Source organism: Ipomoea triloba, chromosome 7, assembly GCF_003576645.1.
Source record: "Ipomoea triloba cultivar NCNSP0323 chromosome 7, ASM357664v1".
Taxonomy (NCBI): domain Eukaryota; kingdom Viridiplantae; phylum Streptophyta; class Magnoliopsida; order Solanales; family Convolvulaceae; genus Ipomoea; species Ipomoea triloba.
In genome coordinates this window covers 25,918,828-25,934,792 of record NC_044922.1, presented here as the reverse complement: position 1 = coordinate 25,934,792, position 15,965 = coordinate 25,918,828, and the positions used below count along the sequence as shown (strand labels likewise).

The 15,965-nt window shown below is 35.8% G+C and overlaps 3 protein-coding genes and 1 long non-coding RNA gene across 4 annotated transcripts; 3 read left to right on the top strand and 1 right to left on the bottom strand.

Moving 5' to 3' along the window:
* The first annotated feature begins 5,808 nt into the window (after positions 1-5,808).
* LOC116025619 lies at positions 5,809-9,807 on the top strand. Its single transcript, XM_031266920.1, has 7 exons — positions 5,809-6,117; positions 6,592-7,291; positions 7,611-7,905; positions 8,229-8,301; positions 8,386-8,476; positions 8,625-8,704; positions 9,172-9,807. Exons 1-7 carry the CDS (start codon positions 6,031-6,033, stop codon positions 9,445-9,447), a joined length of 1,602 nt encoding a protein of 533 aa, XP_031122780.1. The 5' UTR covers positions 5,809-6,030; the 3' UTR covers positions 9,448-9,807.
* Positions 9,808-11,208: 1,401 nt separating this feature from the next.
* On the top strand, positions 11,209-11,909 carry LOC116026156. The gene is made up of 3 exons (XR_004099785.1): positions 11,209-11,391; positions 11,495-11,588; positions 11,867-11,909. It is a non-coding gene; the product is annotated as an uncharacterized LOC116026156 (long non-coding RNA).
* Positions 11,910-11,961: 52 nt separating this feature from the next.
* Positions 11,962-12,492, top strand: LOC116024400. Its single transcript, XM_031265292.1, has one exon. It carries the CDS (start codon positions 11,962-11,964, stop codon positions 12,490-12,492), a length of 531 nt encoding a protein of 176 aa, XP_031121152.1.
* A 2,319-nt stretch (positions 12,493-14,811) lies between these two features.
* Positions 14,812-15,454, bottom strand: LOC116024398. The gene is made up of 2 exons (XM_031265291.1): positions 15,302-15,454; positions 14,812-15,231 (listed from the first exon to the last, which is right to left on the bottom strand). Exons 1-2 carry the CDS (start codon positions 15,452-15,454, stop codon positions 14,812-14,814), a joined length of 573 nt encoding a protein of 190 aa, XP_031121151.1.
* Between the last annotated feature and the right edge of the window lie 511 nt (positions 15,455-15,965).

The following is a 15,965-nucleotide window of genomic DNA, read 5'->3' as shown; positions in this document are numbered from 1 at the left end:
TATATATATATATATATATATATATATATATATATATATATATATATATATTTATTTATTTATTTATTTATTTATTTATTTATTTATTTATAAGCTCTATGCTTGTAAGTGCAACATGAGTCACGTGGTATCCCACCCTAAATGTCGATTTGTTCTTTAACCATAGTGAATTTGGTCGTCCAATCCAATCACTCCTATCATTTTGTTTTTGTATTCACCAAATAACAAGTTTACGCGATCCTATCTTTCTCATTATTGATGGTGGCGGCTAACTATTCCGACACAACAAAAAAAAAATCCAATCACTTAATTTTTTTTTATATATTTATGGTCTTCTTAATCTTGTCTTTTCTTAATCAGTATCAGCTCCATAATTAAGAGTGCATAATGAGTCATGTTGTGGTCTCCCACCCTTATATTATTGCATTTTTTTTTTGTTTGGTAGATCTTGTTTATGTTGTGGTCTCCCACCCTTCTATTATTGCATTTTTTTTAGATCTTGTTTTTGCTTGTCCATAGTTAATAATGCGTAATGAGTCATGCAGTAGTCCCCCACAATGGCTACAGGTTTTCCATCTCATCTGTCATGCCACCTACAATTTTGGCCTTTGCAGCCTGAATATGGTCGGCCGTTTATCGGCATGGGCAAATTAAGTAACTATTGACGATATGGACAACACCAAATGCACAAGGTACAAAATATATCGCCTAAAAAAGTCTTGGACAAAAATAAGGTCGATCTTTATATTATTTTAAGATTTGAATTCATTTTGCAATGGAGTTGTAATCATTCAATTGAATTCATTCTGTATTCAATGGAAAACGTGCAGAATAAACAAAGTTTCAATTTAAATAGAATCATCTGGCTCAAGAGAACAACCAAAATATAATACTATGTATCTTTTTGGGGCAATTCAAATGATAAGATATATGTTTAACTCGAAGAACACTTGAAAATGAAAAAGGAAAATAACAGCAAATTATTGAGAACCAACAAGTTACAGTGACGTAAAAAAGTTAAATGTGCAGCAAGAAGTTCCAAATCCTTGTGCATGGGCAGGTGTTGCAACCTTTCCAGTTCCATTTTCCCAAAAAGGATCATAGGCTATGACAATTTCAGACGTTCTGATACCGGCTCTGCAACATCAGAGAAAAAAAAAACAAAAAACATATTTACTTAAGTAATTCAAGCCAGCTTGAAACAATATCAACATATCGATTATGGTGTCTTCTATGAGGCAGAGAGAGGTTGTTGTCCTTCCCCACAATGCAACGACAGACGAGGGTGACCGCCGATGACGACGTGGATGGGGGAAGCAGTGATAGATGTCAGAGATCAAAGGTCTGAATGTCTTCATTCTTTTACATCCTTTTTCAAGAATGAATAGTTAGAGTCCAGAGAGGGAAAAAAAAAATTAACAATCCTCATGGATGTGTCGGCTATCCATGAATTTTAGAGTCCAGAGATGTAGGACTCCGCAATGAATTGTAGTTTACGACCGTCTGAAAAAACGCAAATGCCAATAAATTAAAACTCCTAAAGTATGAATTGCTACTTTGAAATATTTTTTTTCAATATGCAGCCATGCCACATGTGAGATTCTTTTTCAACCACAAAATATATTCCACTTCATTCTTTTCCTATTCATTGTTTTTCGGGTAGTGGGGAGCAGTGTCCATTTTAGGCAAAAGTGAGAAGTAAGAAGAAAACTATATTTTCTTCCTCTTATTTTGTTTGGCAGATGTGATGAAGTTTTTGGAGGTGGATCAAACTTAAACTCAAGTAATTGCATGGCTATTCTTACATTCTACATGATTTTGTGCTGAAGTTTTTCATCTCCATAGATTTTCTACTATTTGTTGTGTTCATGGTATGCAAGTACAAAATCCACACAGAAATACATAGATTAAATACATGGACTTTAAAGAAACACTCAGACAATTAGGAGAACAAGCTGTATTAAACATGGAGTTTCCAGAAAACTTTTGAGAAGTAAGAGGAGAATCTGTAATAAACCTGGAGAAGTCAACCTCTGATTTTGCCGGTAAATATTTTCTGATCAGCGTTCCAGTCGCCGTCCACTCTGTCGTTGGTCGCAAGACCCAAGAAGTGGAAGATGAATGAAGGAGAGGAAAATATAAAGATACTTTCTCCAGTGATCGCCGCCTGAGAAGGAGATCACTGGGGAAAAAATTCACCATCGCCAAGTTCCATCGGTCTGCTGCTGTTCGTCGTAAAGACTGAGGGGACAAATCAAACTGTTCAGTCAAGCACTTGAATTGAATATGAAATTTGATAAAACACAATATGCGAACGGAAAACTCTTTAACTCTAACACGCCGTTCAGTCCAGCATGAGTCCCAAAAAGGGCCAGCAAATTAGATGACAAACACATAAATTAAAGTTTACTTTCTTTCAGTATTTATGCGTGTCCTGGCTAGATTTTGGAGTTTCACATAATTGCGCATCACTTAGTCTCACATTTATTTGCCAGGACAGGAACTCGTTCGTCCGTTGCTGCTGCCGTCGTCGCCAACCACCATCAACGGTAGAGCTTCGCCCATGAATAGATAGATGATGTCCTCCCATATCCTTGAAGACTCGTCTTACTGCTCGGATTTTCAGTCTCACCATCCGTTGGCTTGCACCTGCTGCTTCGGCGAACCTTGACACAAAATTAGAAAAAAAAAAATCAGCATCTTCTTCACAAATTTATCTCATATGGTTATTGTTTATATCCCAATTTTATTATAAAAATAAATTACTCTAGACTGTAAAGGAATTGAGAAGAGTGAGTGAAAGAGAGTCTGCGATCTGCAACTCCATCTGTGAGGCAAGATGGCTGTCAATGAGGAAGAAAATAACACAGTGGAGTGGGTGGGTGGGTGGATTAAAAAAAATTAAAAAAAGATGAAAGTGGAGTGGTTGGACGAAAAGACAAAAGGATAAAGAGGAAGAAAACAAAAAAAAAGGCCAAACTCGTAATTTGATTAAAATTTGGAATCCTGCTTGATTGTCCCCATGGCCCCCATTTTTATTTTTGTCGGCAAACTTTATGTATAATATAGAAAGCAGGCCCACGAGAGTAATTGAATATTTGTCCTTAAGCAGTCGGAAAGTGAACGTCCGATAATCGGCAAGGGCAAATTAGGTAGCTATTATTGCAATGTACAACAACATAAGCACAAAGTGCAATAAAATTCGCCTGAAAAAGTCTTGGGCAAAAATAAGGTGGCTCTTTATATTATTTTAAGATATGACAAAAACTTGTGTGGGACCATCTCACCGTAAGACGGGTCGGGTTGGATTCATGTACAAATACGATACTTATACGCACAAATGTCATACTTATATGCTCAAATATAATACTAATCATAATTAAAATTTTGTTACTTAATATAATGGTAAATGTAAAGTATTGCATTTCAATTTAATAAGTATTATATTTTTCCTTATAAAGGGAACATTACTTATTATAAAAAATGTAATACTTTTGATGGAAAATATAACCATGATATATCATTAAACGAAATAAGACACCACAAAGTCTTGTGGAGTGCCAAATCACTCCTGAAAAACTGTTCAAGCACCATCTGCCTTAGTCAGAGCATGGGCCAAACGGTTGTGATCTCTACGAACATAACAATTAATACATGAATCTAAGGAATCAATAAGTTGTTTACACACACACGCACACACGCGCGCGCGCACACACATATATAAAATTTTTCTATGATTTGTTGATTTCACAATAATATTTTATCTAAAATATAAAGTATATCTCTTTTCCAAGTTTTCTAATTAGAAACTACATCTCTTATATTACATCAAACAAAAAGAACATTCTTACTAAAATGAATTTAATCCCTTAAATATTGGTTCATTCAATTTACTCTTAGTCTTAAATGGCCATTGAAATAGTAATTTTCATACAATAGTATTCAAAAAAAAAAAAAAAAGAACTATAATGAAAAAAAATTTGAAGAGTTAATCACCATTTTGGTCCCTCAATTGTCAATGTAGTCTTTAGTTTTCAATTTCAACCAATTTGGTCCTCGAATTGTTTAAAATTTCGTCAATTAAACCCTTTCAGGGACCAAAATGGTAATTTTCACATTTTTAAAAGAGTTTAATTGACAAAATTTTAAACAATTCAATGATTAAATTGATGGAAATTGAAAATTAAGTACTACAATGATAGTTTGGAAACAATTGAGATACTAAAATGTTAATTTCTCCATTTTAATTTTTTTTTTTTGAAAACCCATTTTTAAATTTAGTCTTTCCAAATCAAAATAATATTCTATTAACTATTGATATTGTTTTGTCACTTTAATTTTATTACCAAAAAAAAAAACTCATTAAAAACTAAAAGCATCACCTTCATGTCAACTTGAGAACAAAAAATAATATATGAGTAAGAGATTAAATGTATTATCTCCCATGATTGAAAGAATATATATTTGGTATATTTTATTTATTGTGATATTTAACATCAACATTGAAGGTGATAGAGGCAGTAGTATGCATGGTGGTTGATAGCCACAATAGAATTGCCATGGCAGATAGGGTGATTCGATATTAATATGCATTACACGTGGCCTGCTGAATAAGACGTTGACTCATTTCTAAACCGTACACATTACACATAGGATAACATCATTAAATAACCATCCATTATTACCTTATTATTTTTTTGCAAAAATATTATCTTTCTCTCTTAAAATTATCTCTTAATATATATCTCTAATGTGACAATAACATTACACTGAGACCAAGCTACAGTGGGGACAGTGGGGCAGTTGCCCCCACTCACCCCACCCCCACTCTTCGAAGAGGCGACCAGAATTGGTCGCCAGTTGATTTTCACGGCGACCGGGGCGTCGCCGGTAGTGATTTTTGATCGAAAATGATTTATGACCTGTTATCACAAGTCACCAACCTGTTTTTTGATCTCATTGCACAAAAATAAGATATTAAAGGGTTTAATTGCAGATTTAAAAATTTAGGTACCTAATTAACTTTTCAGGTAAAGTTTTAGGGCCTATTTGACAATTTTCCCAATTTTTATATGACATCTGATGCTAAAACATTTTATTTAATATATATATAATATTTTAAAATAGAATAAATAAAATAAAATAAAATATTAGTATCTTTAAAATTTATTTTACAAGTTAATAGCTAACCCATACTAAAAAGCTAATTTAGTACTAAGCTAATAAAAACAAATAACATAAAGTATGTTTAGTAAACTAACTTATTAGTAAATTTTTGACTTTGACTAACTTTAGTTGTTTGACCAAATTAAACAGCTAAAGTAAGTGTTTGATAATGGCTTTGTTTGGTAACATAGTTAATTTATAAGTTAATTTTGACTTGGTTAAACATTCAATATAAGTGTTTGATTAATTAGTTTTTTTTGTAATAGTTTATTGCTGTTAAAATTCAAAAAGCTTCGATCAATTTTTTTAAAAAATCATTTTGTATGTAATTAGATATCAGCTAATTTACCAAACATCTCTCTACAACCCACAACCCACTAATGTTATCAACTAGTCAAATTTATTAACTTAATCAGCTAGCTATCAGCTAACAATTATTTACCAAACAATTCCAAATAATTTCTTTTAACTTAGCACCAATAAGTTAAAAATGAAAAAACTTTTGGTATTAGCTGATTAAGTTTTATTTTTAAAAGTCTAAGTTACCTTTAATATACCGCTCTTCACAGCAACCGTTGATAACAACCTAATCATAAACATTTTGTGGTTAGCAGTATAAGTGACGGGCCAAACTTTGGTCCTGAAGCGTCTAATCACCCTTTTCATGCGAAACTGCGAAAGCATCTTGTACACTATCAAAGAATAACAAGCAAATGTCGTTCAACTTTTGCTTTCTTCTCAAGATTTTCCCTGTCTAGGACTTATACTCCGAGGTTGATATCATCATATTTTTCCCAGCTCTCTTGGAACAGCCTTGTTTGAGGATTTCTGGCAAAACTGCCGGGATTTTTAGCGTTTGGTGTCATGGACAGGGAAAAGAAAGAAACTTTCTTGAGTGAGGGGGAAGATGTGCAGAATGGTGGAAGAGAAACTGGGATTTCAATCCCTAAGGTAGCACTGAATTGAAGTTTTTTTTTTTTTTTTTTTTTTTTTTTTTTGAAGTTGTATTGTTCTTAGTGTCTTGTTTGCCCAGTACTCTTATTCAAGATTTTCTGGCTCTTTCAAGGGGTTTTCAAGTTCTAAAGCCTGAGAGTTTGAAATCATTTTGGTTTTACCTTTTTAATGGTATACTGGCTGGTTTTGTCTGTTTCTTTTTTGCTCTTAAGACCAAGTAAAGTTCAGTTCTGTATTATGTTCACTTGCCAACTGTCATGAACTAGGTTTCTTGGTCTTGGATACCACCATACATCTTTTTGAATGCATATCTGTCAAAATTTTCACTTTTTTTTTTTTTTTTTTTTGGGTTGTGGTTCCTTATTACATATGAATTGTTAGAGTTCTTGGTATTGAAGATCATGGGTTTTGTTTCTTTGTTGAAATTAGGACTTTTTTTGTGATACTTTCTTGTTTCTTTCTTTTTGACAGTCTCTAAGTTCCTCTGGAATAATTGAAGAAATAACACAAGTTAAACATGGGAGAAGACCCAATCTTTCACTGGAAATACCTATGATGAGTTTGCAGAATTCCCGTGAAGAAATTGTTCAGATTAAGAAGCTTTTGACCCCTACCCCAACTGCAAAGAAGGTGAATTTTCTTGTGACTCCTAGTCCTTCTGATCCCAGAGTGAATGGATCTCCAGGCCACCTCCCAAGAGGCAAATCATCCATAAGGAATTTATTGCCCAAACTAAACTTCATGTCCCATAACTCCAATCTGGATATGGAGAAGGCCACAGATATTGATTTGGGTTGTTCCCCTGCCACAGTTCCACAGGACAAAGTGTCCATCTCCATCTCCAGGTCTTGGTCACTCTCTAAAATGTTCACGCCTCGCATTAAGAGGACCTCGTCTTTGCCCATTGATCCGCTTGCACACTTGAATCCCGAGTCTGCACTTGGGGGAAGTGTGAGCACTACTCTGCAGCAGGCTGCTGCCTCTTCTCCAACTTCGCTGCACTCCAAAGGAACACAACTCCGCATACCTCGTTCCCTTTCTCTCCCGGTTGTTAACAAGGATGGAAATGCCCGGAAAGTGGAATCTTTCTTTCGCGTTATTCCTTCAACTCCTTGTTTGAAGGATTTGGAGTCCATTGTCTCAGCTGCACCCACTCCAAAAAGAGATTCTGGTAATTTGTTTTAATTTATGTTATCTGTGTATGATGTTGTTCATGATTCTTGTTGAGTTATTTAGAAGTTACTACTGTTGAGCATAAGGTGTATGAGTTTTGGTTGTTAAGCATATAATATATAAACATAAATGTACAATCCAACTATCAGACTTTTAGTTAAGATAAGCATACAATACACGTGAGGGGGCGTGTTGAGCATATAATATATAAACATAAATGTGCAATCCAACTATCAGCAGCTTAAACTTTTAGTTCAGATGGAGCACATGCTTCAATTTTGGTCACCTTCTGTTTCTAACATTTGCTTATTTCTCAGAAGAAAGTGAGGATGGAGGCGAAGATATACCCGAAGAAGAGGCTGTTTGTCGAATTTGCTTGATTGAATTGTGCGAAGGTGGAGAGACACTCAAGATGGAGTGCAGCTGCAAAGGCGAGCTGGCTCTGGCTCACCAAGAATGCGCCATAAAATGGTTTAGCATCAAGGGCAACAAGACGTGTGATGTTTGCAAGCAAGAGGTTCGTAATCTGCCTGTCACTCTACTGCGTATCCAGAGTATCCGAAATGCAAATGCTGCTGCGGCTAGATTCAATCAAATCGACGTAAATGGCAGGCAAGTTCATGACATTCTTTTTACGGTTTAGCTATTTCCTTGGCTTCCAAATCTACAATCACTATTGTTCTGCTTTCCAATGGTTCTTCCATCCACTATAGTTTTATTTCCTATTCTATTGAACCTATGCCAATTATGCTCTAGGGACTTGTAACACGATTGTGTTTGATTCGTAATATACTTCTGTTATTGTACACAAAAACAACAAAGTTATGGTGTGAAGTTACAAAATCTGTGACAGCTTAAATAATTCATATATTCTCATCGAACATATTCTAATTCTTATGTAATAAATCCACTAAATACTGGCTCTGTCTATGCAGGGTTTGGCAGGAAGTTCCCATTCTCGTCATTGTCAGCATGCTTGCATACTTCTGTTTTCTCGAGCAGCTGCTGGTACGATTAACAATTCTTCATTGACCATAAGACAAGATAGCTATACGAGGTTTTCTTGTTTTGTTAATAATATTATGTCTTCAGGTTGGGAAGATGGGAACGGGTGCAATTGCCATATCGCTGCCCTTTTCTTGTGTGCTCGGCCTCCTTGGATCTATGACGTCTTCAACAATGGGTATGTTCGTTTGACGTTATGGAAACATAATAGAGAGGAAGGGGTTAAATATATCTATCTGATATGGGAAAAACCTGCAATAGCCAACATAAAGCATAGAGTTGTTGTTTTTTGATAGTGTCATATAACATCTTATTGTTTTATGCAGTAAAGAGAAGATTTGTGTGGGTGTATGCATCAGTCCAGTTTGCATTTGTGGTGCTCTTTGCACATATTTTCTACTCTCTGGTAAGATTTCATCCTAGCTACTATCCTAGTATGTGGAGCTGTCAAAACGGCCCAACCCGGCCCAACCCGGCCGTTTAGCTAGGGCGTAGTATGTGGAGCTGTCAAAACGGCCCAGCCCAACCGTTTAGCCAGGTTTTTGGACAAGGCGGGTTGAATACTTGAATATTTCTCCGCCCCTCCCCGTTTAGCCCGTGGGAGTACCCAGGCTATATTGGTTGGCCTGTGTAACCCGCCACCCCTACTCCCACGCCGCGTTTATTTAGATATTTTTAATTTAAATGTGGTCTATACTAGAATTTAAGAGTATTGTTCATAGTAAGAATATGTGGTTCTCTCCAACCCACAACGGGTCAGCCTGTATGGGCCGGGCTTGCCTGTTTTGACAGCTTAGTAGTATGTTCTTTTCATATTAAGCAACATGTTTCAGACATGGAACTGAGGAGAGTTGTGCATCTATCTTTTACTAGGTTCATGTGCAAGCAGTTCTGTCAATTCTTCTCTCCACATTCGCGGGGTTTGGTGTTGCAATGAGTGGAAGTTCCATTCTTGTCGAGTACTTCAGATGGCGAAGAAGGCGGCGCGTTTTGTTACACCGCCAAGAGAATCCTCAAGTCGCGCTACCTCCAGGACGGTGGCCACAGCCAAACCAAACAGCAACAGCAACAGCAGCAGCAACATCGCATGTCGGTCCTCAACATCATCAGACCGACATAGAAAATCCAGAAACATTTAGTGGGAGCTAGTTGAAGTTGAAGCATTAGGATTTCAAGGTGTGATGTAGCAAAGATAGAGAGTAATATGGAAACATACAAAAGGGGTTTTGTTCATTGCTCCACCTTAGCTTGTACATTGTTCCTTCTGCACAATTGTAATATTGCAGTGTTGTGAAAAGAAAAAAAAAAAAAAAAAAAGTTTGAGTGATGAGTATACATACATTATACATACATGTATCCATTTTGATTCTTCCTATCCTGGCTGGAGAATCCAACTTCACATGTGAAAATTTTGTTTAGAAATCAGACTGTAAAGAGTAAAACCTCAGCTCTTTACTAGCTGTCATTAATATATCTACTGTTATATATCAATGCTATAATCTTTTGATACATTTTTTTTCTCTTCCATTTATTTTATTTCAGAAATTACAACCCCAACCTCTGTTCTTGCAAATATATCCTATGACCAATCAAAGATTGTTAAGAATAGGGAAAAACTAGTGCCTTTCATTTTAACATTACAACATAAGAGTAGCTCAGAAAAAATTAATGTTGACAAACCACCAATCCACCATTTTAAGGAAATCATTGTAATATATACCAATTCCTTATAATATATATTCGGCTTATTGGCAAGAATTTGATGACAAGTTAATATCAAATATTTGTATTAAGTCACAATTATAATTTCCAATCCAAAAAAGAATATTATCTAAATTCTAAACTAGTTTTCTTGAGTTTGCACCCAATAATTTTAAAAAAGAAAAAGAAAACAAAAACATAAAATCATTAAAAGATTATAATGTATCATAGTCTATACAACTCAAAGTTCAAAGTGATGTAGTAAATATTGTCGTATTCACAAATGCGTATAGGACGGAGGTCGGACCGTAAATGGGTCTTTTAATAGTTTACTTGTTGGTTTAAGTCTTGAGCTTGGGTTAAGACGTGAGGTCAGATGGTCCCGAGATATAGCATAGTAGGTAAAAAGACCAAAAGTCCCCCTTCTAGCATTAACTGCAGTATTTATAGCGGAGGAAGGGAGACACATGTCGTGCTCTCGGCATGACTGACACATGTCGTACATGCATGGGCTCGGGAACAACACCATAATAGCCACATGTACCTAGATTCCTAATCACCCATTGGGATGGGGTTGGGTTAAGGCTAGGAATCTAGGTCCAAATTCTCAAGTAGCCTTGCTCAGGATGATCGTCCCAATGTCGGTCCCAAGGCAGCGAAGTACTATTGAATTATTTATTATTTAGCTCGGTCCCGTTGATGTCGGGCACGGTCAAGGTAAGGGTCGGGAACGATTCTCAGTAGCATGATTAGATAGTAGATACCGAGTAGGTACACGGTACATGTTGGGGAGAATTTTCGAAAAATATTCCTTATCACAAAGTTAAGCTATTAAAAAAATTAAACATTTTACACATAAAAGTTTGTTCAAATATTATAGTCATCAATTAATACCATAATCCTGAGAATTAAATTATTTTCAGGTTTAGATAATAAGATCGGAGTATAATTGCCGCAAACCACAAAATTTTAAAAGTTTAGATATAATTGTGATTTATAAAATTTTGAATTTTTTTTCCGTGGAATAAACCTATATTATGTACTTCCATTGCGTAGACTACTGCACCAAATAAAATGCTACTCCGTACGGTATGTGTTTTATATCATAGAATAGAATAGACAGAGGCCTAGACCTATACGTTTCTTTATTTCTTTATTGGAATCATTTGCTTACTTTGCCACTCAACCTTAGCTTACCTTTCCTTTCCTTGCCAATAGACATTACATCAATATTCTTTAATTTTTTGCGTTGCCAATCCCATGCATCATGCCAATTATATTATTATCGTCGTCTGTGTATATAACAATCCAAATAACAACACAATCACAATGTAATATCCATCTAAGGATAAGCGCTTACCATTACACCAAAAATTATAATTAGTAGCCAAGGTAAGTGTAACTTTATTTCTTTATGCCGTCATATTTTCAATAAGCACGTGCTAGACTTGCCCCTTCCAATCCCCTAGGCCCTAACTAACCACCTTGGTGTTAGATTTGACCCTTCACGAGATTCCGCTCCAGATCAGAGATTATGAGGATCCTATATGTCTCCCTGCTTACTGCAATCATTCTTCTTAGCCTCACAGGTTAGTCCTCTTTTGCTTTCAATTTTGACCTATATATTATGTTATTGTCTTTTTGTTATGATTAAAAGTTTACCATTATGTCAAAAAGTAAAAATCAATAGTAAATATGTAATTTTACATCCTTAGTATATACTACATTTTCCAGAGACAAGATGCTGAATTTGACTCTTCAGTCTCCGTCCAGTAATCCCTTAGCTATTAATACTGGACTTGGCCATTCACGAGCCTTGTCCAATACTTTTAATATAGATTGAGCATATTTTAATTTGTTGGTGCAGCCGAGAAATGCCGGCAACTAGTCGGAGGAAATTTGGCGGCGGCGGCGGGGAGGAGAGGGCGGGGAGAAAGATTTACGTTCTTGAACTGCTTGGACATGAGCTACGGGAGCGTGGCGTGCATCCTCAAAGAGGCGGTCAAGGTTTACATGTACTACGTTAGAGCTTCTCACGTTCACAAGGTAAGGGCGGAGGCCACAAACTCCGCCCTCCAACAAAACCTATCCCAAGGCCGAAACCGCCGAGACGCGATGGCGGCGGCCGCCGAAGTGGGGGACGCGGCGGCGAGGCGCGCGTATTTGCAAGCGAAGCACATAATGGCGCCCACCGTGTCGTCGGTTTGGGATTTCTTCGAGACGGTTTACGCGGGAGGGACAACCTGCGAGGGAGTGGTTAGAAGCGCCGGGACGTTCTTGGGGGCGTATTCCGGCGGATTGGCCGGCGAAGGAAGGCTGCGTTGGTTCGGGTTCCTCATCGGAAGCCAGTTGGGAAGCTGGGTTGGTGGGAGGCTGGGGCTTGCGGTTTATGATGTTGGAATTGGAGTGCATTATCTTCTTCACCTCAGTAATTACAAACCAACCATTTCAAACCACATTCATACCAACTCTTCATCATACTCACAAATATAATTCAAATATTCTAGGACTTAGTTCCTGACCTGACTTAAAAGGTAATGATGGGAAGTAGTTGTATGGAATTTGAATATAATCCATTTATCTTGACAATGACTCTAGGGATGGAGGGTTCGGCAAATTTGAGATCGTCTAAGTTTATATGTATGTATAATTGAAACATTTGGCAAATTCAATGGGGAAAAAGATCAGAAACAAGAAAAGCAGTATATATGTACACAATGTATCATACTTTTGTTTTTCCTTTTATAATACAACAACAATATAATTGATGTTTGTGTATTATAAGTTGTGTAATGAAGAGAGCATGATTGTGTAACGAAAGAACATGACATTTTCTAGGTTAGAATAATGGTATAACTATATAAAGTCAAAGACCGTAACCTAACAAAATCCTAAATAAAAATATATAGGGCATGCCTTGAGATAGGGGTGAGCAATTCGGTTCGGTTTATTTGAACCGAATCAAACCTAATACAAAATCAAACGATTCGGGATTCTTGTAAACCGAACTGAACTGAACTTTGTTAGGTTTTAATAATAATAATAATAATAATAATAATAATAATAATAATAATAATAATAATGAAGTAAATCTAAGTCCCTTGATGTCTGCTCCGTCGTTTAATTAATTCCTATTTTCACTGGTGTCTCTCTTAAATTTTTTATTTGATTTCTTTATAGTTTAATTTGTTCTCAATACTACATTGCGCTTTTGTTGTTTGTTGCAATTGTTCTTTACCTCACAATTAGTACTTAGTAGTATGTTTGGACTTTGAATTGCTATTTTGTTATATAATGTTTAGATTTTGGATATGGATAATGTGATAGTATGTTCGGAAAATTAGGAAATGCTGAAATTTAGAGACTTAAACTGAACCGAATTAAATCTAAACCGAAACCGAACTGTTTCAAATCGAATCGAACCGAAATCTAATGTTAAACCGAATGGTTTAAATTTTTTAAAACAAAAAAGCCAAAACCGAAACTGAAAAAAAAAAAAAAAAAAAAAAACGAACCAAAGCCCGAAACACCTACCCCTACCTTAAGAGTTAAGACCAAGTCAAGGCCCACCGAACCAAGCTCTGAGATGAGCTACGAGGGCCACTAGTGATTACCATCCTTGGGGTCGTTCGCTCCTTGAATTGCTCAAGGCGTTTCCTTCGGTTTTTAGCTTTATGCCCTGCACAGGCGATCTCTACTCTTGGGCATTCGCTCAATGAGCCATACAAGCCTTGGGCCCATCTTCTTGGATCAATCTTGATATATCCATCACATACTTTTTTATATATATAATTCCTCATCACTTTCATTTTATATTTACTATTCAAGAAACTTTCACTTTTAATTCTTGACATTGCCACATTTCATCTACAATTTGTAATTTGACCATATTTAGTCTCATGACTTTGTTGGCGACATTGTTGCATTATTTGATCTTCTTTTTATCTTTATAATTTTGATCCAATTGGCTTTAATAATTTCAAAGGCAATTTGATATTTTAAAAAAAAATATTTTAGTTTTACCCAAAAAAAAAAAAAAAACTCACAAATGACATAATAAAGGATATATAATATAGAAAAAAATGATTTTTATTAAAAATTCTATCAAATTATTATTTGTTATATCATTTATTAGCATTTAAAAAAAAAAAAGACTAAGATTATTATAAAATACCAAATTGTCTTAGAAGTTAATATTAATTGAACGAAAACAATAGTTTTTACCTTAATGGTGCAATGTGGTATTGCATTCTCGAATACACACTCTTTAACACATGCACGGATATGCATGCGCATTGAATTCACATGGCTAAAACACTTACTTTAAGAGCTATAATATTGTGATTTTACACAAATGACATTGATATGTGACAACCAAGAAGCTCTACATATTGCTATGAATCCGGTCTTCCTTGAACGAACCAAACATATTGAAGTCAAATGTCAATTCATTAGGGAAAAGATTATTTCAGGATGGATTACTACAAGCCATGTTAACATCATTGACCAATTGGCAGACATTCTTACTAAGTCACTTAGAGGTCCTAGAATTTAATACATTTATATGTTCCAGCTTGAGGGAGAGTGTTGAAATACATTAGAAGAGTCATGTATTTTAGTTTATTTAGGTCATACCTTTTGATAATAGGTTCCTTACTTGTGCGTGCGTGTGTGTGTGTTTATATATTGATGTATAGATTATTTGAATATATCAAATACATTCCTCAGTTTATTACTTCATAGAACTTTTTGTTGAAAATTCTTCTAGACTCGTATCTCCAACTTCCCTTGCCATCATTCCGCAAATTTAATTTACCTTGAATTCTTTTTCCAAACCATGCACTTTGTCAAAATTTTGGTTTCCTTTTTCTCCAACAACCTTATTCTCACAGTCACCACCCACACGACCACATGTACACCTATGAACTTGTATTCATCAATATATGAGGGTCGATGTTTGACCATTTGAAAGATGTTAAACTCAATCTTGTTATCCCTTATCTCCATGGCCAATTTTCCTTTATTCACATCAATAACTTCCGCGGTGGCTAAGAATGGTCTTCCCAAAATGATGGGCACCTTAGAATCCTCCTCAATATCAAGAACTACAAAATCACCCAGGATGAGATATTGATCTATCATCATCAGGATGTCCTCCAAGACTCCCACCAGCGCTTGGTTGAGCGGTCTTCCATTTGTAGGGTCATTGATGTAGGTTTGCGCTCTCCCAAACTCAATTTATTGCACAAAGATTATGGCATGATGCTCACACTTGCCCTAGATCACACAAAGCCTTGCTAACCGCAAATCCTCTTATCACACAAGGTATGAAGAAACTACAGGAGTCCTTTAGTTTTGGAGGTAAAGATTTTTTAAGGATAGCACGTGTCATGGCTCCCACACTCAAATCAAATATAGCATTCTTCTCTAATTTCTTCTTATTGCTCAAAAACATCCTTCAAGAATTTTTTTATAAGATGTGATTTGGGTCAGGAACATCCATGAATGGCATGGAGATCTCCAAATTGCTTAGCATTTTCTTTAATCTAATTTCCCTCTTGGTTTCCTTCGATTGACACAACCTTTTTTAGAATGGTAAAAGGTCATAAGGAATAACCGGATCATCACCTTATTATCTTCTTGATTTCTTCCTTGATTTTTCCTTGGATTGAAATTTTTCCTTTCTCATTTTCTTTGGATTTGGCAAGTAAAGACTCAGTCTCTTCTTCATTTCCTTCCTTGTCATCCTCAATATTTCCCTCAAACTAGGCCTCTTAGCTTCCTAGAATATCTTCATTAGCGGCAATAGAGGATCCTCCAAAGCTTTCCCCCGATTTGAGATCTTTGAAATCTTTTGAAGGACTTTTCGATCGTAGACATCAAGAAAGATTCCAAGAAACTCTTGGGGGCTTCAACCACTCTTCAGAATATATCTTTTCATCTTGGGGAAGCTTGGAATCTTTATT

Coding starts and splice junctions, on each gene's coding strand:
- LOC116025619 (XM_031266920.1), top strand. CDS start 6,031: ATGGACAGGGAAAAGAAAGAAACTTTCTTGAGTGAGGGGGAAGATGTG. Junction 7,292..7,610: donor CACTCCAAAAAGAGATTCTG/GTAATTTGTTTT, acceptor CTTATTTCTCAG/AAGAAAGTGAGGATGGAGGC. Junction 8,705..9,171: donor CACATATTTTCTACTCTCTG/GTAAGATTTCAT, acceptor ATCTTTTACTAG/GTTCATGTGCAAGCAGTTCT.
- LOC116024400 (XM_031265292.1), top strand. CDS start 11,962: ATGAGCTACGGGAGCGTGGCGTGCATCCTCAAAGAGGCGGTCAAGGTT.
- LOC116024398 (XM_031265291.1), bottom strand. CDS start 15,454: ATGTTTTTGAGCAATAAGAAGAAATTAGAGAAGAATGCTATATTTGAT. Junction 15,232..15,301: donor GTGTGATAAGAGGATTTGCG/GTTAGCAAGGCT, acceptor CAATAAATTGAG/TTTGGGAGAGCGCAAACCTA.